This window comes from Saccharomyces kudriavzevii (genome assembly GCF_947243775.1).
Source record: "Saccharomyces kudriavzevii IFO 1802 strain IFO1802 genome assembly, chromosome: 10".
Classification (NCBI taxonomy): domain Eukaryota; kingdom Fungi; phylum Ascomycota; class Saccharomycetes; order Saccharomycetales; family Saccharomycetaceae; genus Saccharomyces; species Saccharomyces kudriavzevii.
In genome coordinates, this window is record NC_079281.1 from 170895 (window position 1) to 195154 (window position 24260).

The following is a 24260-nucleotide window of genomic DNA, read 5'->3' on the forward strand; positions in this document are numbered from 1 at the left end:
TAAAGGAGGAAAGGGAAAAAGTAGTCTTGTGAAACGTGTGACTACGACAGCAGCAGCTCTTGTTTTCTTTGCAGTGATTTTTTTCTTCTGGTGCAGCAGGGAACTGTCGACTATGTGTTCAGGTACTTCGGAAGTAAGGTTTATTCAAATTTCCGCAGAACGTGTATGGATCGCTCACTACCTGCTAGACAACACACGTTAGAGAAAGATCCTTTCAGGTGCAAGCGGGTCGCAGAGGGAAAAAACTGGAAAAATTGCCAGTATTGAAAAAGCAGAAAGAAGATGAAAAAGAAAAAAGCAAATGCAGACAGAGAGGATAAACAGATGCGATAAGAACACTTGAGATTGAACGTAGTTAAAGAAGAATGGCTAGATGAAACGCTGTGATATCGTGTTTGCGGGGCTTTTTCTTTGCTAGTAAGAGGGTGGGACCTTTGCGGAATTCACTAGACAAGATGGGGTTTCTTCGCCTAGAGCAAAACAAGTAATTGTTACTGAGGCAGGTGGATATACACATATGGCGTATATGTATCTACCTGGTTCGTCACCAAGAGAGCAAAAGTCTCCCAATTATAGAAGCATATGTACAAAACTAAATATAGAGTTGTGCGCAGAAGTTGCGCAATGGGTTTTTTTACTCTGTAGCAGTACCATATTATCTTGAGATGAACACCCAACAGCGCTATTGCAGAAGTGAGCGCAGAAATGTGTAGTAATCGCAATAGTCTACTGCCTGGATGTTCTCACATTGACTACGTATTCTGTGTGTTTCCGTGCCTGCAACTGTTTCAGGAGGAGCAGAAAAGCAAAAGGCCAAAAGAGTATTCTACATGAGAGACAAGACTTAGCCATTGCCTTTTAGCATTATTGGCTTCGCAACGTAACTGGGCCGGGCCGTTGAGGTTAATCCCGCAGTGCAGCCCAAACGGGTCCGTGTCCACCTGTTCAATAAATCACCTCATTAGATGCTGAGCATCTGGGTCGTTGCAGCAGAAACGCACGTTATATGCCTGTTGTATCTATCTACACCACAAGCAAAAATGCATATTCACATTCGAGTGTTTTAACTAAAAGTGAGTCGAAAACTGAAAGTTACTGGTGTCATTTGAATGTTTTTTTTTTTTGATCCTTCTCGTCTGCGCCGTTTCAATGGACAGGAGGTAAACAATAGAAATGATGTAGAAGAGAGGAAATTGAATCTTGATACTGCACAATGCCTGCAAGTGCTGTGGCTACGTATATCTATCTATATATTTAACCAGCTATATCACGAACGTCATGTACGTAATTTCCGTTCGCCTTAATGTTTCTCGTTCCACAAGGCAGTCATTTTGTGCTGGTTAAAGAACGAGCAGTTGCAGCCCATACCTTTTTTCCTCTCATTCCACGTACTTCGATTGGGCTGCTAATGAAATAACAACGCAACTACCCAGGTAGCCCAAAAATTGGAAAAAGGCTCTTCTTGACAATTGGATCTGTTGAGTGGGCGTGTGCAAAGCTGTAAATATCGAGCGAATCTGGTTGAAAAAAAATATCATCCTTTTTATGACTGTTTAAGTTTAAACTACTGCTATTTCTAACCGGCTGCTAGTTGTAATGTCTGCTTTTCCTCGCTTCACCTTAGTACTTATCCTTCAGATACCTGATGATACTGTACGCCTGCCTGGACTCCTTTTCTATTTAAATTGCGCTTCCACGGCCCGTATTGGGAAACGAAGGATGAACTAAAAAAAGACCACGCATACATAGACATGTCAAGCAGCCAACACCATCTCGTTCATGGCGCCAGGGTGCAGCAGTACATAGAAGGGCACCGAGGATTTGATTGCCTAGTTCGAAATGTTTGCGGCACGGAGCTGGACTAAGTATTTTTCGCCCATGGGTTTTCACGGTATCTATGTTTCAGCATGAAACTGTAACGAAGGCCCCATTTTGTAAAAGCTTAAAAAATAAGTGAAATACCTTGTTTGTAATCCCTACGAAAAAGCTTCTAAAAATAAATTGCGAGACACTAAACTTCTTGAAAAAGTGTTCGTATCATGGAATGTGCCTTGCTTTCGACACAACCTTATTGTTTCTGGAGTGGGTAATTTGATGGTCCCCGGCGGAGTCAGAATTCTAATAGTAAATATTGGAATTATGCTCCGCAAATGCATTGGAATCGTCGTTAACTATCCTACTAACTGTGGCGTCATTGTCTTCAGTGGCGTTGACATCGTCGCGATCGCTACTCTCTTCTTCATCCACATGTTCTATCTTCTGTTGTTGCTCCTTTTGAACCATTTCCAAAGCAGCCATAACGTTATCCTCGAGGCTCAACATGGCATCGTTCATTATGGTATGATCATTTCTATCTAAGTCAGCAACGGGGTTGCCGATGTCACGTCCACCGTCGTTGACGGAGTTTGCACGGTTTTGTGATCCATTGTCTGTCAAATGGGGTACGATCCCGCTGGTGGCAGCATCCAGGTATTTCCGTCTTTTCCTGGAGTTCTCTTCCTCCACAAATCTGTTAAAAGAATTCATCGACTGCTCGTCGTCCAACAAAGGTGCGTTCTGTATTGGCGAAAGATACTCGGTTCCTCTATCTGCTTGATTAGATTCGCTGGTAGTGGCTGGACTACTAGCGACGTTGCGGAACGTAGCACGTGCAACGTTGGTATCTGGCGGAGTAGGTTCACCCCCCGTATCATTTAGCGTGCTGGAAATCAGATTTTGTGGAAAATTTATCGAATGCTCTAATAGTGCGTCGTCGTGTTTCTTGCTTTTCCTTGGCTTATTAATAGTTTCTACGTGGTTTGTCGGCAGCATATGCGCCTGCTTTACCGCCCTCTTTTGTTCAATGATCACCCCTGTTCCATCTTTATACCTCATCTTGCATTTATGGCATTGGGATATTACCTCTGAAACGGTATTCTTGATCCCTCTCCAATGATATTTTTCACCGATTTTGGAAGTCACTTTATTGATACCTAGATGTTCGACTAGGTGTATCTCTAGTGCGATCTGGATTTGTTGATCTGTATCGTATATAATTTCTTTTCCCTTTGTCATCAGTTTACCATTCAACACTGAATGAGTCTTGGAAAGTACTCTTAGCCTGGCCTTTTCGTTTCTATCACAATGTAAAGGGTATTTGCCTGTCTCCAAGAAATGCTTCAATCGTTCGTATTTACCGATTTCGATACTTTTTTGAGGATCTCGTAATAAATCTATACTCTTCGTGATATGCGTGAACTCTTTACCATACATGAACGAATCCACAGGCACATCGAATCCCTTAAGAATACCAGCTTCAGGCAGTTTGCCTATCCGCCTAAAGTTCAATCCTTCCAAGATTCTTCTGATTCCTACGTTCGTTCCGTATATCAATGGGAAAAAAGATGACGTAAATCCTAACTTCTTCGACCATTCTATAAATGTTTCAACCAATGTCTTACCAATGCCCTTACCTCGAATACCAGCATTCACCAGAAATGTCCCTGTGACCACATGCGCCGAGCGTCCAGGATATGCTGGCTTGAGGTCAAATATGCCTAAACACTGCTTCTCCCATTGTATAATAAGGTTCAAATTTCGACGTTCTTTCCGTTTCTTATATTGAGTGGTATGCCTCATAGTTTCTACATCGGTTCCATAATTATCATCTACGTCTGCCTCAGCGTCCATACTATAATCCAGTTCTGGTATTTCGCCTAGCACCATGATACAAACGTGGCCGTCATTATGAAACCAGACATTCTTGAATTCCTCTAGTGATAACGTCTCGTAATAAGGAAAGCTATCTCCCTTTTCCACTTCCATATTAAACTCATCTAAGAGGAAGCTTAAAAGCCCTAGCGGCAATAAATCGGGATATGCTGGTACAGGATACATAGTAGCTATTGTTTCCCCATCCTTCAATAAAATGGTATATGGTTGTAAAGGGGTCAAGATTTGATCAGAAACCGATGGATCATCATTCATCTCAAAACCACTATCATGACGTGTTGTACGCTGATGTTCATCATCTCGCGCTAATCTTGTGTGCTGACTTAACATCAGGAACAAATTTAAGGTATTACTTTAAGTAATCACTTTGATGGAAGCCCAGGTTTTTATTGATATGAATTGCTCACCCCTCATATTCAGAGTGTGAATCATACGCTAAATCAAATGAAGCTTACTTCTATTTTTTTATTTTTTGGTATCTAGAACACGATCCGCGTATGGTATTTTCGAAGCTTAGACTATTTTCCATTTCATTGAAATTCTCTCATTTGCGAGAAAATAAGATTTACACTTGAAGGAATTCCTTTTTATGGCATTATAAGTAGGTATATGATATTGCAAATGAGCAACAATTTGAAACGGGTTGCCATCGCTCAATTATGTTCATCCGCTGATCTGGCCAAGAATTTAAAGGTAGTGAAGGAGTTGATATTTAAAGCCATTCAATGTGAGGCAGACGTCGTTTTTTTCCCAGAAGCAAGCGACTATCTTTCTCAAAATCCACTTCATTCCAAATACTTGGCGCAAAAGAGCCCTCAATTTATTCAACAATTACGGTCAGACATTACTGACCTCGTCAGGGAGAATTCGAGGAATATAGATGTTTCTATCGGAGTTCATCTACCACCGACAGATCAAGATTTATTCGATGGTAATGATCGAGTTAAGAATGTCCTCCTGTATATCAATTACGAGGGTAAAATACTACAAGAGTATCAAAAGCTGCATCTGTTCGATGTAGACGTACCGAATGGACCGATCTTGAAAGAATCAAAATCCGTTCAGCCAGGCAACGCGATACCCAACATCATAGAGACCCCATTGGGAAAACTAGGTAATGCGATTTGCTACGATATTCGCTTTCCTGAATTTTCTTTGAAACTACGGTCTATGGGAGCTGAGATATTATGTTTCCCCAGTGCATTCACCACTAAAACAGGGGAGGCGCACTGGGAGCTTTTAGGAAGAGCAAGAGCGGTTGATACTCAATGTTTCGTGATCATGTCAGGGCAAGACGGTGTCCACGACCTCAGCGATCTGGAATGGGAGAAGCAGCTGCACGTCACTAATTCGATTAAAAGTCCCATGAGAGAATCTTGGGGTCATTCAATGATCATTGACCCCTGGGGGAAAATAATAGCACATGCAGACTGCCAAAAATCTGGCCCGCAGCTGATTGTTGCTAATTTGGATTACGAATTATTGAGGAAAATAAGGATCAGTATGCCTTTGTCGAATCAGAGAAGAAACGATCTGTTTCATTGAGAAGCATCATGAAATGAAAAAGAAGCTTCGTGCGGATAGCTTAACTTTACACGCTAAGTTGTCAAAAGAATTTATTCTACGTATATAAATAATTAACTCTTTGATTGATCTTTTTTAGACTGCAGAATTTCATTAAATTGCTCATCATCTCTGGACTTATCTATGATTTTGAACGCAAAGGTCAAGTACGAGGTATGTGATTTAATCTCAGTTTCAACTTTAGTGACTTCCTGCCATTTATAGTTGCTGTCACCTTCCTTGATACGAGAGCCTTTACCGAATGGGTTGAATTTTGCCTTTTCTGTTAATGGTATACCCTCACCGTTCCTTTTTTCAATTTTGTCATCGTTGGAATCTATCGTATTGCTGAACATTCGCTTGCGTCTTTCTACACCTTGAAGTTTGTGCCTTTTTATATCCCTTAATCTCTCCAGGGCATCATCCAGTGATCTGACCATTTGTCTTCGACTTTCGTACTGTCTACCTTGAATCTCCACCATTTCCACATCAGTCCAGCCGTATTTCTCTAATGCCTCTAGCGTTTTGTCTACTTGTTCAATACAAGGCGAAAAGCAACATAATCCGATCTTTTCGTGTGTTGCAATAACAGAATCCAGATGAGGTATAGCATCCCAAGGAGCTGGTAGGTCTAAAAAGACTACATTTGCATTCAATGAGGCAGTAGCTTCATTATTAGGAAACTTGTAAGACGTGGTGTCTCCCCTCTTAATAATAAAACCATCTCGGCAGACATCTCGATGAATCATCGTGACATTATCATCAATAAGGCCATGTGCTTTGAATTCCTCTAAGGCTTGTTCGTACCTCACATGATGAAATTCAAAACTGAAAAGACGACCTACAGACCTCGCAAAAGCATGTGAAAATGACCCTGAACCTGTACCCGCTTCAATCACCCTACTATGAGGGCTACATTTCAATCTTTGCATGATGTACGAAGAGTCAGGTGTATATACAATTTGAGTTCTGTGTGGTAATGATAAAGTCCACAGTTCAGGCGTTGGTTGCAAAACATGGACGAAGGCAAATTTATTCGAGCCTTTTGTTCTTATGGCGATTTGAGAACCATAAGGCTTGCCAATAATATCTTTATGAGGGAATGAACCGTACCGAGTGTTGAACACTCCCTCGGATTGCATCCTTACTGGCTTAATATTGTCCCTGGAAACCCATATTAAAGTCAAGTCATCCTCCTCGATCAGGTCTTTGTAACCTGAAAAGCAATTGTTTGTCATTTACCGATCTGTGCAACCTTTTCTTATTTGGTAGTATGACTGTCTGATCTTGCTGATCCATGTATATTTCTACAAGTTCTAGACCATTTTCAAGTGATGAGCTTCGAAAATTCGCTGCTGGCGGCATGGTGTAAATAAAAGCGAAAATTTTTCATAGATAATAACGAAGGCAAAAAAGTCGCCATAACATAATGCCAACTATGTAACAGAGTAAAAGAGAGGGAAAAACACTATACAAATACGTTACTTCATGAAAAAATTAGGTACTGCATACATTTACATTTAGATATTTTCACTTATATACATATACGGTCTCCTCTTTTGCATCTTTTGTTGCTTCATAACCAAAGGCATTTTGCTGAGCGAGCGGAGAGTGAACTGAATGTGGAATTTTTCCTTTGAGAAATCTCGTTAGAATATATGTCTGTAATGTGGCGTGTTTTCATTCTTAGTACATGTCGGATCTGTGGAAATCGTAGACGATACCATGACGGGCCATTTCTTTGCCCTTATGAGTTTCTTCTTTGAATCTTTTTTCATCATTTTGTTGCTTGATTTGCCAAGCTTCCCTGAATGGTATACGTTCCATGATCTCAAGCGGTTGGTCTTCTTTATCGATATCTACTTCACCTAGCATGACAACATTTTCGCCACGAATCATGAATATACCGCGGTCCTCTTCAGCGTATTTGTTTTCCTCGCTGAAATATATTCTCTCCACACAATCTTGTAGAATCAGGTTCGCATATTGGTCAAAGGTTCTCAATACACCAAACAGCATTCTCCCATCACGCAAAAGAACAAAGATCTTACGGTCTACTGAACTTACAATAGCTGCGGTGGTAGTGAAATTGTATTGATCGAGATATAAATCCGCTTCACCTTCTGAGATTTTCTTGGAGAAACTTTGTTGTTGTCGTTTATTATCCTGATTGGGTTGGTTTCTCTCCCTACTATTTGTTGACATTTCAAGTTAACTAATTCAATCAGATAGTTGGTTTATTTTTGTATCGCTAAAAAGGGAAGTAAAATGTGGTATACTATATTATTATTTTTGCAGCGTTAGGTGCAATCCGGATTGAAAAAGAAGGGAAATATAACAAAATTGTTTGTTGTCGTATTTTTATTAAGGTGTTCTTCGATCCTTGATCATACAATTATCCACCCCAGACTGAACTTCAAGCATGCTATATCGTTGTATATTCGCGACTTCCTCTATTTTTTCGTTTTTTTCATTTTTCGTTCAACGGGCGCGGGTAACACTTGGTGCAATTCAACTAATTGCACAACTGCTTGTTGCTTTATACATCATCGCTACATTATGATAGTTATGTATTCTGACTATCAGAGGCCCATACGATCAATGACATAGTTTTGAGCCATGACCCCAAAGGACAGACTTAATCCGTCCTCAATCCATTCCTTAACCCATTCGCTAGGGTCAATGACCTCATCGTCTTCGCTCTCGTTTTGTTTCTTGTCATCAGCGGGTTTATTTTTTTCTCCTCTTCCAGTCGATCCACCCTTTTCCATGGAGCCTTCTAGCCAATTGACCCATTTCACTGGAAAACCTTGCGATCTTGTTATGGTGATGATGTCGTTAGTTATGTCCTTCAACACAAGAGTGAAATTGAAATTACCTGGCGTATTAGAGTCGGTTATTTGAAAGTCATCGTCGGCATTTTGTTGCTTCTGAGGGATCGCAATTGGTAAGATTGATATGAACAAATCGCTGATTTTGTTGCTGTTACTGCTAATGGAACTCCTATCATCATCTAACGTGCCGTCAGCCTCTTTCTGTTGCTTCTGATATTCATCGTGCGCGGTGGTGAATAATTTCACAGCATTTTCCAGGTTGGCGAATGCTAATTTTTCGCCGTCTGTTACTTTGCCATCGAATAAGTTGAACTGCAGTTGTTTTTTTGAACTTCCAACCTCACCATCTGCGACTGAAGGCTCTCTTTCCATAGGGGTAACTCCATTATTGTTGGGATGGCCCCATTCATCAACAAATATCCTGATTCCTCCTTCTACTTGTGAGCTCAGGACCTGATCGAACTTGCTTTCGATGTTATATTGTAATGATGGATAATTGACTAAATCATGTACTAAATGAATTCTTAACACCTCTTCAGTTTCACCAACGACGATTTTTTGCAAGTTTCTGGCTATCTCGGTAATCCTGTTCGTGTTAATCTTCGAAGTCAAGTCAAGCTGTTCTTGCGCGAGACGATTTTTTATTTGAGAAGCTTGCTCTGCAGTCTTGTTCCAGATGCTTGTTACTTTTGCAGACCCAGAAGAGGACCACCAGTTGGAAATAGACGCAATTGGGTCATGTAACGGGGTTTCTTCTTCTTCTTCTTCTTCTTCTTCTTCTTCCTCTTCTTGTTGCTCTTCCTGCTCTTCCCTTTCCTGGCGTTCTTCCAATTTTTCGTCCTTATTCTGTCCTTCTGGCTCTTTGACTTCAGCTTTCCTGATAGCCGGCTTACTCTGAGTTTTCTTTCCAATCGTTTTCTTGTCAGCTAAGCTCAAATTACTCTTCTCCAACTCCTCTAAAAATTCAAAAATGTCATCGTCACCTTTGTCTCCGTCATTTCCAGCCTTTCCCGCTGCAGAATCAGAGCCACCTTCAGAGTTTTCCTTAGTACCCTTTACCTTAGCAGTATCCATCTTTCCACCATTTTTAGCCTCTGGCAAAGAATCTAAAAATTCAAACACGTCCTCAGCTTCAGAGTTCTTATTGTCAGACATTTCGATCTAGCTAATGTATCTTTTTATCGATTCAGTCCAACTCTACCTGTCCCCTGTTCCCTGCTTCAACGTTGAATTCTAATTTCTATCAGAAGAGCAAATCCAAAAAACCACTGCCTTCCCTACGCGTCGCGACCGTTTGAAATGATCTCATCGCAAATTTTTTCTGCTAAAATTTTCATATAGAGACCATCAAAAATAATGCAGCCTTTAGTATTAGTGGCGGCATCAGTCGATGAGGTGTCTTCTGAAGAGTCTAGCACTGCCATAACCATAATGCCATCTAAGAACTCCATCAACAGACCTAAACTGACTCCAAACGTGCACCATAAGGTGCACTCTTTAAATAAGAAAAGGGCTCAAAGAGAAAGAGCAGGTCTCTTGAAACCAGCTAGATCTAGCGCCAATTCCAAATCTGGGGAAATTAAATCTGTAGCTTTGGATCTATATTTCGAAAACAAGAAGAGCGAAAGCCAGGGTTCTACTGCTGTCACGTTACCAAACACAGCATCACCCCCAGCTTCCATCACTACTAGAACGCTTTCCAAAAAAAGAGCTAAAAAGATCGAGAGAAATTTGAAGTATGCTGCCCAAAGAAAGCTATTGGTGGACGCAAGCGCCAAACTAGAAGACGGAATGGATATTGACCTAGACAGCTCTAAGAAGGTGAAAGAAAATGGAAAGAAGAGCTCCTTGACCTTGGTGAAGGAAGCTTTGTGGAGTGTTATTGACGATGCTGCGTCCCACGGTTTGATCATCGAAAACGGACAAGGCACCACTTTGGGCGGTCCAGTCTTCCCATGAGGTAAACACATAAATATTTTGTATAGTAATAATAACTCTTTTTATGTATATTAGGGAATTGAAACCAAATAAAAAAAATCATTTCGTACAATTAAAAGGAGATGCACGTACGTAAATCTAATCTAGTAAGCCCTTAGAAAGCAGTTCTTTAGAGACTTCTTCCTTCATGAACGAGATGACGTTATGAGGGTCAGCTGCAGTGAAGACACTTGTCCCTGCAACAATGACGTTGGCGCCGGCTTTGGCAGCCTTAGGAATAGTGTCCTTACCCAAACCACCATCGACTTGGATGTTCAAATGGGGGAACTTGTCTCTCAAAGTTTCCACCTTTGGCATCATATTCTCCATGAACTTTTGGCCTCCGAACCCCGGTTCCACGGTCATAACCAAGGCCATGTCCAAATGAGGAGCCAGCTCGAAAAGGACATCCACAGAAGTACCAGGTTTGATGGCACAGGCAGCTTTGATGCCCTTAGACTTGATCAGTTTGACCAAGGACAAGGGATCCTGCGTAGCTTCGTAATGGAACGTGAACTGGTCGGCACCACATTTAGCGAAGTCGTCGACCCATTTTTCCGGGTTCTCGACCATCATATGACAATCGAAGAACGCAGTAGGCTTCTTTTCTGTGTTGTTAACATCGCCAGGACGTGGCACAGAGCGACGTAGGGAGGCGACGATTGGTTGGCCTAGAGTAATGTTTGGAACAAAATGGCCGTCCATGACGTCGATGTGTAACCAATCCGCACCGGCATTGATGACTTTATGACATTCACAGCCTAAGTTGGCAAAATCAGAAGCAAGGATACTGGGGGCTACAATTGGTTTGACCATTCTTTCTTGTGTTCTTTTTTCGCTCTTGTAATTGGCATGCACCGTCTTGTGCAGGATAGTCTATATCAGTCTTGCTTTAATTTTCTTTTTACGGACGGGTTGAGTTCTTTTAGCGTAGTTCTCATGGCAGGAAGGCGTGAAAGAGGTTCTACCTTATATATCAAGAAAAAGCACTCTTCACACGCTGCAGAAGACCCACTGTTCTCTCTCCACTCAACCTTCTTTGCTCTTTTCGTCCTGTCCTGGCAATTCACCGTGCTCCTAAAGACACGCGCTGCTCCGCAAGAAGACGCTGAAGCATGTCCCAGGATGCAGCATGCAGGCCTGACAAACGAACGACACACTTATATCAACATTCTACGTCCAACTAGAATTACCGAGACTAAACAATCACGTCTTCTCCCGCTCTGTGGTCCTGAAAGTGCAAGTTTGTTTACTGTACGCAGGCATCGGTCGCTGGCTTGTTTTGTTATGTCTCAGATAAGCGCGTTTGTTATGCGAAAAAAAAAAACTTTACAGAGGCTTTTGTTTATATATAGCAAGAGCATGAAAAAAACAGTGATGGCTTCATGTTTTTCAGTCGCATTGTTGGCACAAGTTGCAGTCGTCGAGCCCATCAGAGTGCAACTTTGGTTAGATGTCGTAAATTGTATGAGCGAATCATTCATGTACCAATGTCCTCCACGGGATCATCGCTTTTTTTCTTCATCACGCCCCATCTTGTTGATCCGACGTTCTGTATCAACTGTATACAGATGGGTTGCTTCTCGCACCACGCAGGTTTTTCGTGCGGCCAAGACCGTTGTGAAGTGGTTTATTATCGTCGACCCACTTATAAATTCTATACTAATCAATTATCTCGTTGATAGGCTATGCATTTTTGGGCGTGCGGTATTGCGAACGAAAGAGCGCAAGACCAAGGAGAGAGAGCCCTGTCCCCCCATTATACAGCACATACACGTCAGGGGGCGCAAACGTCCTCGTCTGAGGATCGTGGCCATCAAGAGAAAGCGGAGGCGTCGCGGGCAGCATCGTGTCGAGCGTCCACCCACAAATATGTACCCAATGATGGAGATCCAGATGGTTGCTGTGCCACTTGCTCTTCCAAGTGCAATTGCACTGGCACGGTATCAGCAGGGGCAGCAACAGCAACAGCATCATCACCCTTGGTACGATCTCTCGCCCTCTGAAGAAACCCTCTCGACCTGTTGTTGTAGTTGAACTATAACTAAGAATTTCACACCCGGATTACCCAGCGCGCCCGCACGTGGTTTTTCATGGGAAGTATAATGAATAATGACCAAAGAACATCTTTTTTTCTATTCCTTTTCACATGTTAAGCTTTTCATGTTTATAGATATATAGCACATATTTTTGCTAATTGATTAGAACCTTTCTAGTTGCGCATTTCTCAAAACGAAAAGACAAGAGCTAAAGGAGAAACATAATGGCGGTTCAACAAAGAAATGAGAAGGCCGGTAGAAAGTCCGACAAAAACGCCCCATCTGTCCCACAAGTGGACGCATCACTGGACAAACCGCTTGATATTGATGCTCCTCCTACTATATTCAGTGTCAATTTGAAGCCAGAGTACGGCACTGCTGCACTGAACCTGTCTGCTGATTTTATCAAGCAAGAACAGGCACTGGCTAACAAGTATCTATTTTCCCATCCCCTCGTTATTCTCATTATAATCGCTGGGTCGCTTATTTACTTGGCTCCAAAAATCGTCTTTCCAATAAGAAACACGGGATCCATTGCAGGGTGGTTTTACCAGTTGTTTCAAATTAATAAGAAAGAGGTTCTCACTGGCCTGGTGTTCACTGCGATCGGCGCGTCTTTCTTGTTCACTCTACTCTCCCGTATTTCCGATTCATATTTCAAGTCTAAGATCAGCCAACTTGTCGCCTCTAAAGGTGAGAAAACCTTCGGTATTAACTTGAACGATTTGGTTGCAAGACACGAAACGGAAGACCCAGTGGTTGACAATACACACATTATAGTTTATCGGGAAACACCTATTGCATTGATCTCGTTAACTCCCAACATGACTTTGACCACTGATGACAACTTAGTCATGAGTGTTACCACCGTCGGTTGCCGTCGTGTATATGTCAAGAGTGGTATTATTGAGGATTTGATTGACTGGGCTATGCTCTACTCAAAAACTGTCAGGAAAAATGGCAAATATGGGGAGAGTATGAAACTCTTGATCGATGTATACTCGTTTGACAACACGCTGAAGGAGATTTTGAAGAAAAAAGGATTTACTTACATTCAAAGTATCAGAGTTTCTGAAAATCGACTACTAGGCGGACTGTTCGGTGTCAAGAAGGAACTATGGGGTTTGCAGTTCCATTTCAAAACTGAACATAAGGACTAAAAAACAGTATTATATAATAGCCTAAAAAAAATAGCATAATCTCTTTGTTTGTTTTTTTTTGCAGTATTCAGCAAGCAAATAATTAAACAAAACTTTAATAGTTTTTTCATAAATATATAAACACCTAGTTGGCATAAAGAAAAGCAAGAAAAACGAACTAAAGTAACACCGAAATGCGGAACAGACCTTGAAAAGAAAAACATGTAAAAATTTTGAATCCATAGCATAATAGCGATTGCCGCGACTTTCTAAGGAAATGAAATGAAGGACATAAAAGAATACCAATGTATAATGATGAACAGAAAATAAGGATGGAAGAAAAGGGGGGTATCAAAAATATAAAAACCAATGACTCAATAAAAAACAAATTCTGCAGATCCAGATAAGACAGAAACTGTACAACCGTCGGAGCCATCTCCAATAAAAGAGCCGCCTTCGTAAGCACAGCTGCCCTGAACGTTAGCACCATCGGATGCAACGATCTTAACGTTGAAATTGGCGGCTTGGTTGCTGTTAGGGTTTGGAATCAATGACAAATAAGCTTCGCCATTAGTATAACCAGCACCTAAGACTATTGGAGCCCAATTACCGACGTCTGAACCAGAAGTACCCCAAATACAGCCGTCTTCCACAGAGACACCGGCGTTGTTAACGTAATATTGAGCTGATGTCTTTTGGCCCTGCCACTGATAATAGGTGTCTTCGTCAACAACGGAAATAGGTTGAGAATCGCCACCATCAACTAGAGTGGGGATGACCATGTTTTCAGAGCCTGGGTAGTCAGTTCTACAAAGAGCGATGGAATCGGATTTTTTGTTAACAGCCTTGGCAGATGTTTTATCCGTAGAACACAAGTCGCTAGCGCCCGTGTTGGTACGGTACAAATAGCCGTTTTTACAGTAAAGACCACCGACAGATTTACCGTCGCCTGGTTGGTTGGAAGGCCATTGAGTCTTTGACATACCAGGCTCACAAGCGTAAGAACAGTAGTACCCGTCCTTGCACTCGGATGATGTGTTAGCATCCATGTCCATGACAGATGCCCATCCACCAAATCCCAACCAATCCAGAGAAACAATGCCGTTGTCAGAAGGGAAGTCTGAGCATTTAATGGTACCGTCTTGAAATCCACCATCACGCTTCTGTTCGGAGGAGTCCTTGTTGGAAGAAGCCAATGTGGTGGTCGTGGCGGCGGCTTCAACGCTTGTAACAGCGGCGTTGTAATCTATGTATTGAGTGACAGTGACGACCGCTGGTTTTTCGTCCTTGTGATGGTCTTCATGATGGCCGCTGGCTGGGGCAGGAGCAGATAGCGCAACGGAAGAAAGGGAAGATAATAATAAAGCTGTGGAAAATTTCATTACGTGTTAGAGAAAGAAGAAGTGAGTTTGCGCGACTATACTATAAATATTTTGACGTTAAAGGAGAGTGAGGCACCGTCTGTAAAGAGACTGCTAGTTGGATAATCAGTGATGAGGCGAGACGCTCGAAATGAATGGATATATTTATGCAACTGCGAGATATTAGGGCTACACTGAAATTTACTAGCAAGATATACAGATTCCAATTACACAAAAAAGAAAGGAGCTAGCAATCATGATGAGCTACCAGTTATATATCAAAAGGCATATCTGTCTTGCCACCCGCAATCAGTGCTTTCTTCCGGAGTTTCACTAAAACTCCACCTTTTCTCACTCGACGTACTCTTTAACGTCAATATCACAACAGCGCCACTGACCCCATACTAAAAATTTTTTTTTACTCGATCTGATATCCTGTTTAGGCTAATTGCCGTTGGTATTGTCCAGACTTTTTCTCGGAGATGGAGCATCTATTTGCGTCAAAAGATCCTCTCTTTCCATATTAAGTAAATTGCCTCTGTTTCTTTCCTCTCTGTCATAGAACTCGCAGGCAACCATATCTGAAAGCGGTCACGTGGAAGTCTAGGCCTGTGAAATCGGCCCGATGAATAGGCCCCGGTTACCCACCCCGACAACGGTATATCAGTCTACTTCTTTTGTCGTTTCTTTTTTTCCAATTAATTGTGGTGAAAACCACAATTAAGCTTTCAAGCACTCGCCGGCAAGGAAAAGGCAGTGAGCATAGAGTATGACGACAAAGATTATTTTCTTGTTTCCCCTTTTGGGTCTCAACCCTATTTTCCCCTGAACAGTATTTATTGGACGATTTTCGAGGTAGACAAATTGAGTTATGAGCGGTAGATATGGTACCATACCATAGCCTTGCCTGATTATACGTTGCCTTATTAGTCAGTACCTTTTTCTGCCGAGGTCATTTCCTTTTTTTGCCTTTTTTACCCTTGAGACTTGTCGGCTTCCTTCCTTTTTCTTATCGGCTTTGTGCACCTTACTGCCTTACAACACTCTTGGTCCGTTCCTACGTGGGACAATAATGCCTTGGCGAGAATTTGGTTTTCACAAGATCAAGTTGGGGCTGAGTTTTTTTCGTATTGTGTGTGGGTTTTGAGAAAGGGCTACCTTTTCAACGATTTTATCGTTTACGCGTTTTTTCTTTTTTGGTTTTTTTTTTCTCACTCTAAACGCGTAAATCTATTCCCTTTTTCATGTAATGAGCATACAATTAACGAATGAAAATATTTCTTACAATGATACGTACGCACACTTGAAGGACCTTCGATAAGCTAAGAGACCCACTCGAACCACGCAAGTGTAGCATTTTACTCTCCTTACCATCCAATTAGAACACAAGTATCGAAGAGATGTCAATTGTATCACTACTAGGTATCAAGGTTTTGAACAATCCCGCTAAATTCACTGATCCATACGAATTTGAAATTACTTTTGAATGCTTAGAGTCTTTAAAACACGATTTAGAATGGAAGCTGACTTACGTTGGTTCGTCTCGTTCTCTGGACCATGACCAAGAATTGGACTCCATTCTAGTGGGTCCGGTTCCCGTAGGGGTCAACAAATTTGTGTTTTCAGCAGATCCTCCCTCTGCTGAACTGATTCCTGCAAGTGAACTAGTTAGTGTGACCGTTATTCTTCTAAGTTGTTCCTATGATGGAAGAGAATTTGTAAGAGTCGGCTACTACGTGAATAATGAGTACGATGAAGAAGAGCTAAGAGAAAATCCACCGGCAAAGGTACAGGTTGATCATATTGTGAGAAATATACTTGCTGAAAAGCCAAGAGTCACGAGGTTTAACATTGTTTGGGACAATGAAAATGAGGGAGATCTGTACCCTCCTGAACAGCCTGGCGTTGATGACGAAGACGAGGAGGAAGATGACGATGACGAAGACGAGGACGAGGAAGATGACGATGATGGAGAAGAAAACGACGACGAAGGCAACGGAGAGGGAGAAGCTGAAGAAGCAGCTGAAGAAGAGGAGGAGGAAGAAGAAAAGACCGAAGATAATGAAACGAATCTGGAAGAAGAGGAGGAGGATATAGAACACAGCGACGACGATGAAGATGAAGCAGATGGCGAAATCGTCCCAGCAGACAGAAACGTAGACGGTAACGATAAGAAGAGGAGGAAAGTAGAAGAACAGTCCACAGATATTGTGTCCACCCCGAAGGACGCGGCATCTCCAAGAAAATAAGAATTCATGGGGTTATAACACTAATGGTACTTGGGAGTAGCACATTTTATAAAATGTATAAATAAGTAAAAAAAAAATCTGAGATATAATTCGAAATGGACGGAAGGGCAGTTGTAAAATACAATATGCTTCAGCTTGATATATGTTTTTATGGCATAAAAATAAGTGGACGAGTCCGGAATCGAACCGGAGACCTCTCCCATGCTAAGGGAGCGCGCTACCGACTACGCCACACGCCCGTTTTATCAATGAGTGGTCTCGTCTAAACATCGGCTATGCCAATACGACTATCCGAAACAGCTGCAAATAAATGCAAGCGCAATATGTAACACGTTTGAACAGACCTAACGCCTTGCCGGAATGAGAATTGACAAGGCAAATTTGCAACTATCCATATCCATTGTAAATAGTGGAAACAACAAAAGCAATCCGTGATAGTTTAATGGTCAGAATGGGCGCTTGTCGCGTGCCAGATCGGGGTTCAATTCCCCGTCGCGGAGATTTTTGTCCGGGGATTTTTTTTTCCTTGTGAAACGTTTAAACATCAATGCATATATGTATTGAACGTTAATGATGTGTGTTTAAGTTTCAGCGGGAGCGACCGCCAGGTATTTTTACTACTTGGCACCGTATTATCAGTCTTCACAAGGAACAGAGGACCAGATTGGTGTTGCAAATGCTTGTGTAAATATTTTTGTGATTAATCAAATACCCCTGTGATATTTTACTCTTTATTCCGTTACATGCAGCTTTGTAGCTTGAAACCGCCTTAGACGTAGCTGTTCGCAGTCAGAATAGTGAAATATTTCCACATTGCGTATTGCAGTTCTCCTCAAACTTGTATCCCTGTTTAAAGTAGTCATCGGACTTTTCCGTCCGATAGGAATTCGCTCAACTTTGACAGGCGGAACTGCTTTCACATCGACTTCCTCTGGAGGGACAACATAAACAAGACAAGAACTAACCTTCGAAAAAGAAAACACAAATATATATACATACATTACAGGCTTGAATTGACAAAAAAATAATGGCAAATAATGTCAGTGAACGATCAGATAACTCATATAGGGAAAACATTGTCCACAACGGCGTCCGCCTTTCTAAGTTATCAAAAATCAAACAGCAACACTCAGGATGTACTAACCAATAGCGGGCCTTACAAGAACTTGTTATCCACTACTGTCAATAATACAAATTCAGCTTCGTACCTTCAGAAGAGGAATGAACGGATACCTCTTATAAGAAATGGTTCTTACACTTTCGAAGATGTTTACTCAAAGACGAGAAGAAGCGATGTATTCAAAAATAAGTTTACAGACAACAAAACATGCTTCAGAATGTCCACATACATAAGCGACGATTTACTGAATGAAATTCCCACTAGGGGAAGCCCAAAGGGCAACACTGATGACAAGCTTCTAACAGGAAAGGGAGAGGGTGAAACATCTTGGAAAAACGCACCCAAGAAAGAATCATCCTTGTTCCAAGGCTTCAAAAGTTATCTACCAATAGCCGAGCTTGCTATCGAAAACACTGAAAAGTTAACATATGGCACGAATGATATGGATGATGCAGGAAATGTTTTGTCCAAGAAATCAGAACGAGAGGACGTGGTCACTGACCTACCTAACTTCCAAGATTCATTCCTCATACCGCCGGGAGTGGAAACGAAAAAAATAAGTTCCTCTTATTCCCCTACTGCATTGAAAAGTTTTTCTCAAACACTTGTAAATAGTTTAGAATTTTTGAATATCCAAAAGAATTCTACATTATCCGAAGTAAAGGACATTGATCTTGAAATTGAGGGCCTAAGGCAAACAAAGGAGAAATTGTTAACAAAGATCGCCAATATAGAACAGAACCAATTTCTTTTGGAAGACAATCTTAAGCAAATTGACGATAGAATGGATTTCCTAGAAGAATATGGACTGGAAATAATCGAAGCTAGTAGTGATGAAAATGCAGAAGATCCTAGTATAGGTGAGGGAATAACTTCCAAGAACGGTGGCAAAAGTAATGACACAACAAAAAGTATGACGTCAGAAACTTCCAACCTTCCCCCAAGAACAAAACAGCAGCTTCGAAAAGATAACTCATCCAAACTAGGAGCATTTTATAACAAAACCAGAAAGAAACATAGAAAAAGTTTCCCAACGTTCCAACACCTTTATGAACCGGGAACAAAAATCGGTTCTATAGAATCCGCACACGATGATTTCATTACTTGCTTAGATTTTGATGGGCCCTTCGGCACCTTGTGTACAGCCGGATATCTCGATCATACTGTAAAAATTTGGGATTTATCCAAACGAAAGAAAATTGGGGAGTTAGCTGGGCATCTTGCTACAATTAATTGTATGCAAATCGATCGTGACTACGGGACGCTTGTTACAGGTGGTAGAGACGCAGCTTTAAAACTATGGAACTTGAATTTAGCCGAACAGCTTTACCAAGAAACTCAAAATCTCACCTGTCCCGCTAGTCAAATTGATTCTCCATGTGTCTTTACATTTGAAGCTCATATTGACGAGGTTACTGCATTATCATTGGATCCCAATTTCTTGGTAAGTGGTTCGCAAGATAGAACCATTAGGCAATGGGACTTATGTTCCGGGAAATGTATGCAGACCATTGATTTGAGTTTTGCTAATGTCTTGACAACCGCTACCAATGTAGATTTGTCAAAGAGCACTCTCCTTACCCAAAGAAGTGAGAGGCCTACTATAGGTGCACTACAGAGTTTTGACGCAGCATTGGCTACAGGTACAAAGGACGGTATTGTGAGATTATGGGATTTAAGATCCGGCAAAGTAATACGTACTTTGGAAGGGCATACAGACGCCATAACATCATTGAAGTTTGATTCTGCGTGCTTAGTTACCGGTTCATACGACAGGACAGTCAGGGTCTGGGATTTGAGAACTGGATTGTTGAGCAAGTTTCATGCATACAATGCGCCCGTGTTATCTTTAGATTTCTTTCAGGACAACGCTGCAGTCGTCGTGTCAAATGCAACATCTATTCATATTTACGATAGCAACAAGGATGAAAGCTGGCCCTGTGTCGAAAAAGGCGACGAAGTGAACGTTACTGCCGTTAAATACAAAGATAACTACATGCTCGAGGGTCGCGGGAATGGAGACGTGCATATTTGGGCAGTCTAAGAGGGCATTGCAATCACTGATCGCGTTTAGAAAAAGAAGAAATAAAAAGTGCACACATGCATAAGTGCTCGCTCAAATATATATATTTGTATATAAAAATATAATATTCATCTGGAATGTAAATAAAGCATTTAAAGTACTGATGACGGTCTTTTAATGAAGTTTATTACCTGAAAGATGGATTCATCACATATAATAAGCTTTCCCATCAGTTTAAGCCATATTTACCCGGTAAAGGAGGCAAGACGACAAGACGTTCAAAGTGATGGATGTTCAAGTGGCGACTTTTTCATCTTCGCTACTGGAAAAAAAAAAATGAAGAATATAGAGTCAGTATTGAGCATATGACGGATGCTAAATAATTCCTAGTGTATTCCGAACATAAAAAATCAGAACCAAATATCTAGTAGCATCTGGATTGCGTGGCCATATAACTCGTGGAACAATGAATTTTGGAGGTCAAACACCTACAATTGTGGTTCTAAAAGAGGGAACAGACGCATCTCAAGGTAGAGGTCAAATCATCTCCAACATTAATGCCTGCGTTGCCGTACAAGAGACACTAAAGCCAACTTTAGGTCCCTTAGGTTCCGATATTCTAATTGTGACATCAAATCAAAAGACTACTATTTCTAATGATGGTGCTACAATCTTAAAATTATTAGATGTAGTGCACCCTGCTGCCAAAACTTTGGTGGATATATCCAGAGCTCAGGATGCTGAGGTTGGTGATGGTACAACTAGTGTGACCATCTTGGCCGGTGAGTTGATGAAGGAATCTAAACCTTTCTTGGAAGAAGGCATTTCGTCTCATTTGATTATGAAGGGTTATAGAAAGGCAGTATCTTTGGCTGTCGAAAAGATAAATGAATTAGCTGTGGATATTACGACAGAAAAAAGCAGTGGCAGGGAGTTACTGGAGCGCTGCGCTAGAACTGCGATGTCATCCAAGTTGATCCATAAGAATGCGGATTTCTTTGTTAAAATGTGTGTTGATGCTGTGCTATCCCTTGATAGAAATGACTTAGACGACAAATTAATAGGTATTAAGAAAGTTCCAGGTGGTGCTATGGAAGAATCTCTTTTCATCAATGGTGTCGCATTCAAGAAAACGTTCTCCTATGCTGGGTTTGAACAACAGCCCAAAAAATTCTCCAACCCTAAAATTTTGAGTTTGAACGTTGAATTAGAGCTGAAAGCAGAGAAAGATAACGCTGAAGTACGTGTAGAGAATGTTGAAGATTACCAAGCCATTGTGGATGCAGAATGGCATTTGATTTTTGAAAAGTTAAAACAAGTAGAAAGAACGGGCGCAAATATTGTATTATCCAAGTTACCAATTGGTGATTTAGCAACTCAATTCTTTGCTGATAGAAATATCTTCTGTGCAGGTAGAGTGAGCGCAGATGACATGAACCGTGTTATCCAAGCAGTTGGCGGTTCTATACAGTCTACTACATCCGATATTAAACCAGAGCATTTAGGTACTTGTGACTTGTTCGAGGAGATGCAGATTGGTTCTGAACGTTACAATTTATTCCAAGGTTGCCCACAAGCTAAAACGTGTACATTGCTTTTAAGAGGAGGTGCTGAGCAGGTTATCGCAGAAGTAGAGAGATCCCTGCACGATGCAATCATGATTGTCAAGAGGGCTCTACAGAATAAACTAATTGTTGCAGGTGGCGGTGCCACAGAAATGGAAATTTCTAAATGTTTGAGAGATTATTCAAAGACAATAGCTGGTAAGCAACAAATGGTAATCAATGCCTTCGCCAAGGCCTTGGAAGTTATTCCAAGACAACTTTGTGAAAATGCTGGTTTCGACGCAATAGAAATACTAAACAAATTAAGATTGGCTCACAGCAAGGGTGAAAAATGGTACGGTGTTGATTTTGAAACAGAAAATATCGGTGACAACTTTGCCAAATTTGTATGGGAACCTGCTCTAGTGAAAATCAATGCTTTGTATAGTGCCACAGAGGCTACCAACCTAATTTTATCTGTTGATGAGACAATCACGAACAAGGGAAGCGAAAGCGCCAATGCTGGTATGATGCCTCCCCAAGGTGCTGGAAGAGGAAGAGGTATGCCAATGCAATAAATGCTTTAGAGCCATGTGTTGCATACATTTCTATTAATACTCCTTTTGCAGTAGCTTTTGCATTAAAGGTAATTTCTTTCCATGAAAAATAAGTGAATACTGTATCGATAAAACCTTAGTCCTTCCTTTTTTTGTATAATATGTAGGAAACACAGAGAAACTTTTTTTTTACTGCAATCGTTCGTGCTGTCGCACACTTCTACTGTATTTAACTCATAGTATAAGATATGCCCAATTGTAGATTGTGACCTTATTTTGCAACTGATGATGCTACTGCATAACTACATAACCATATATACACATGATATCGAACTTAAAAATGACGCTGGTAAAAAAATGATCTACCTGCTTTTATCCCCTTTTCGTTTTTCTGCCCTTTCTAAACGCTCTTCAAGACCTCGGCATTTCCCATCTAATTCGTTGATATGCCTCCTATATAAATCTGTTACGAGTTCTAACTCATTGATTCTAGTCTTCAGCTTTATTATTTCTTCTTCTTTGTGTAACTTGGTGGATAAAGGACCGTTTAAAGCTTTGATTGGATGACCTGTTAGGTTCCGTTCAGAGGTGACATCTGACCTGCAAATACCGTTTGAAACCGATAAAGAATGTGCTGTAGATAAGTATGGAACCTTGGAGGACTGTATCAACGGTATGAGATGAGGTGGCGTACCCTCAGTTTTCACATTGCTGTTTACAGGCTCCTTGGTCTCCAACATGTCGTTGATAGAGGCCATATGGAATGATAAGGAGGTTGGATCACTGCGCTTCGCGGATATTATATCTGGTGAAGACATTGTGGACCTGATTTGATTCGGTATATCGGATGGATTAGAGTCCGTTGTCCGTGAAGAAGTCGGCGCCAGAGTTGCAGCAGTCGAAACGATACCGTTGTTGCTGTTGGAGACTGTCTCACTCATGTTATTTGATATTGAGGTACTATTTAAACTACCGAGAAGCATTGATAAGTGAGGTAGTTGGGGAGAATCCGCGCCTGTTTTTGATGCTACCGCATTAGGCGGAAGAGAACTTGCGCCAAATTGTGGCAGTTCTTTATTGGAAGCTGACTTAACAGAAGAATTTGAATATTCCTTGATATCTGTATAACTTGGAAAAGTAAGTAATTTCTCCTGGTGAATGGTAGCGTCCTGTTTTGATAATTTTGGCTTTAGCTTCGGCCTCGAAGAATCTCCAGACATAAGCACTTCCAATTTTTTTGCTGATAGGTGAGAATTATTCTTATCTTTCGGATCCGTCTTGGATTTTTTGGAAACCTTCTCTCCGGATGGCGACCCAATTGAAGATTGAGAGGATTTTTTCTTTTTACCTTCAACTGAAGATTTGCTGACTTTGCGATTGCTTGATTCTATAGTTCCTTCGCTTTTAAGCTCTGCAATTAATGTTTGATTCCGAAAATTATCCAAATTATGTGCATGATTTGTATTACTTTTTCTATTTCGGGACTTTATTACATCTGTTTTCAAGCTAATTGGTCTAGGCTTCCCATGCAGCTTCAAAAACAAGCCGCAAGCATTACAAAGAACAGCTCCATGCTCATCTCTTCTCCATAAAGGTGTTGTAGAGGTTAAACAGTTTTTACACACTGGGACGTTGGCATCATCGGAAACATTATGATCACAACTAGTATCTGTTGCCTGCCCGCTATTTCTGATTTGATTTTTAGGCAATATATGATTCAAAGAGTTCATGTCTGAGCTTATATCGCCAGAAGCAGGACCAGAAAAACCCTTGTTATCAGTCTCAAAGTTCATATTGTTGTCGATCGTCATGTTTACCTGTGGTTTGCGCAATTGAACTGATGATTTACAGTCGTTAGAAACAGCTTCACAACCCAATGGCGGCCATTTTCCATTATGCCCCTCCTCTTCGCTTTGATTTATGTTGTTAGAACTTTCGTTTGAACTTGGCTCAAATACATTGTCTCGTTTCCTAATGTCATAGCTTCCAAAAGTTGTAGCTTGCAATGACATAATACTACCAGTAAGACTGTATGATAGAGCAAAAACACGCCAATGATACTCGTAATCTTATGAATCAACTGGAATGATTTATGGTATGTCTTATTTCCTGAACTACCTTATTCATCAAACCCGTATCTTGT

General features: G+C 41.1%; 15 protein-coding genes and 2 non-coding genes across 17 annotated transcripts; 8 read left to right on the top strand and 9 right to left on the bottom strand.

Moving 5' to 3' along the window:
* Positions 1 to 1379: 1379 nt before the first annotated feature.
* Positions 1380 to 1538, bottom strand: MCO6 (Mco6p; the record flags this gene model as incomplete). The annotated part of the gene is made up of 1 exon (XM_056228924.1): positions 1380 to 1538. One exon carries the CDS (start codon positions 1536 to 1538, stop codon positions 1380 to 1382), a length of 159 nt encoding a protein of 52 aa, XP_056082995.1.
* Positions 1539 to 2118: 580 nt separating this feature from the next.
* SPT10 (Spt10p) lies at positions 2119 to 4041 on the bottom strand (the record flags this gene model as incomplete). The annotated part of the gene is made up of 1 exon (XM_056228926.1): positions 2119 to 4041. The coding sequence occupies one exon, from the start codon at positions 4039 to 4041 to the stop codon at positions 2119 to 2121; it is 1923 nt and encodes a 640-aa protein (XP_056082996.1).
* Positions 4042 to 4332: 291 nt separating this feature from the next.
* Positions 4333 to 5256, top strand: NIT2 (putative hydrolase; the record flags this gene model as incomplete). Its single annotated transcript, XM_056228927.1, has 1 exon — positions 4333 to 5256. The coding sequence occupies one exon, from the start codon at positions 4333 to 4335 to the stop codon at positions 5254 to 5256; it is 924 nt and encodes a 307-aa protein (XP_056082997.1).
* A 92-nt stretch (positions 5257 to 5348) lies between these two features.
* Positions 5349 to 6512, bottom strand: GCD14 (tRNA 1-methyladenosine methyltransferase subunit GCD14; the record flags this gene model as incomplete). Its single annotated transcript, XM_056228928.1, has 1 exon — positions 5349 to 6512. The coding sequence occupies one exon, from the start codon at positions 6510 to 6512 to the stop codon at positions 5349 to 5351; it is 1164 nt and encodes a 387-aa protein (XP_056082998.1).
* Positions 6513 to 6960: 448 nt separating this feature from the next.
* Positions 6961 to 7479, bottom strand: LSM1 (Lsm1p; the record flags this gene model as incomplete). The annotated part of the gene is made up of 1 exon (XM_056228929.1): positions 6961 to 7479. The coding sequence occupies one exon, from the start codon at positions 7477 to 7479 to the stop codon at positions 6961 to 6963; it is 519 nt and encodes a 172-aa protein (XP_056082999.1).
* A 377-nt stretch (positions 7480 to 7856) lies between these two features.
* MTC1 (DUF5427 domain-containing protein MTC1) lies at positions 7857 to 9263 on the bottom strand (the record flags this gene model as incomplete). Its single annotated transcript, XM_056228930.1, has 1 exon — positions 7857 to 9263. One exon carries the CDS (start codon positions 9261 to 9263, stop codon positions 7857 to 7859), a length of 1407 nt encoding a protein of 468 aa, XP_056083000.1.
* Positions 9264 to 9539: 276 nt separating this feature from the next.
* Positions 9540 to 10067, top strand: ALB1 (Alb1p; the record flags this gene model as incomplete). Its single annotated transcript, XM_056228931.1, has 1 exon — positions 9540 to 10067. The coding sequence occupies one exon, from the start codon at positions 9540 to 9542 to the stop codon at positions 10065 to 10067; it is 528 nt and encodes a 175-aa protein (XP_056083001.1).
* A 117-nt stretch (positions 10068 to 10184) lies between these two features.
* Positions 10185 to 10901, bottom strand: RPE1 (ribulose-phosphate 3-epimerase RPE1; the record flags this gene model as incomplete). The annotated part of the gene is made up of 1 exon (XM_056228932.1): positions 10185 to 10901. One exon carries the CDS (start codon positions 10899 to 10901, stop codon positions 10185 to 10187), a length of 717 nt encoding a protein of 238 aa, XP_056083002.1.
* Positions 10902 to 10937: 36 nt separating this feature from the next.
* On the top strand, positions 10938 to 12122 carry SKDI10G1000 (uncharacterized protein; the record flags this gene model as incomplete). The annotated part of the gene is made up of 1 exon (XM_056228933.1): positions 10938 to 12122. The coding sequence occupies one exon, from the start codon at positions 10938 to 10940 to the stop codon at positions 12120 to 12122; it is 1185 nt and encodes a 394-aa protein (XP_056083003.1).
* A 226-nt stretch (positions 12123 to 12348) lies between these two features.
* Positions 12349 to 13284, top strand: PHO86 (Pho86p; the record flags this gene model as incomplete). Its single annotated transcript, XM_056228934.1, has 1 exon — positions 12349 to 13284. The coding sequence occupies one exon, from the start codon at positions 12349 to 12351 to the stop codon at positions 13282 to 13284; it is 936 nt and encodes a 311-aa protein (XP_056083004.1).
* A 353-nt stretch (positions 13285 to 13637) lies between these two features.
* NCA3 (SUN family protein NCA3) lies at positions 13638 to 14645 on the bottom strand (the record flags this gene model as incomplete). Its single annotated transcript, XM_056228935.1, has 1 exon — positions 13638 to 14645. The coding sequence occupies one exon, from the start codon at positions 14643 to 14645 to the stop codon at positions 13638 to 13640; it is 1008 nt and encodes a 335-aa protein (XP_056083005.1).
* Positions 14646 to 16024: 1379 nt separating this feature from the next.
* ASF1 (nucleosome assembly factor ASF1) lies at positions 16025 to 16873 on the top strand (the record flags this gene model as incomplete). The annotated part of the gene is made up of 1 exon (XM_056228938.1): positions 16025 to 16873. One exon carries the CDS (start codon positions 16025 to 16027, stop codon positions 16871 to 16873), a length of 849 nt encoding a protein of 282 aa, XP_056083006.1.
* A 166-nt stretch (positions 16874 to 17039) lies between these two features.
* Skdi_10.trna3A lies at positions 17040 to 17112 on the bottom strand. The gene has a single exon. It is a non-coding gene; the product is annotated as a tRNA-Ala (tRNA).
* A 189-nt stretch (positions 17113 to 17301) lies between these two features.
* Skdi_10.trna4D lies at positions 17302 to 17373 on the top strand. The gene has a single exon. It is a non-coding gene; the product is annotated as a tRNA-Asp (tRNA).
* Positions 17374 to 17910: 537 nt separating this feature from the next.
* MDV1 (Mdv1p) lies at positions 17911 to 20037 on the top strand (the record flags this gene model as incomplete). The annotated part of the gene is made up of 1 exon (XM_056228939.1): positions 17911 to 20037. One exon carries the CDS (start codon positions 17911 to 17913, stop codon positions 20035 to 20037), a length of 2127 nt encoding a protein of 708 aa, XP_056083007.1.
* Positions 20038 to 20482: 445 nt separating this feature from the next.
* On the top strand, positions 20483 to 22138 carry CCT7 (chaperonin-containing T-complex subunit CCT7; the record flags this gene model as incomplete). The annotated part of the gene is made up of 1 exon (XM_056228940.1): positions 20483 to 22138. One exon carries the CDS (start codon positions 20483 to 20485, stop codon positions 22136 to 22138), a length of 1656 nt encoding a protein of 551 aa, XP_056083008.1.
* Positions 22139 to 22479: 341 nt separating this feature from the next.
* Positions 22480 to 24129, bottom strand: GZF3 (Gzf3p; the record flags this gene model as incomplete). The annotated part of the gene is made up of 1 exon (XM_056228941.1): positions 22480 to 24129. The coding sequence occupies one exon, from the start codon at positions 24127 to 24129 to the stop codon at positions 22480 to 22482; it is 1650 nt and encodes a 549-aa protein (XP_056083009.1).
* Positions 24130 to 24260: the final 131 nt, after the last annotated feature.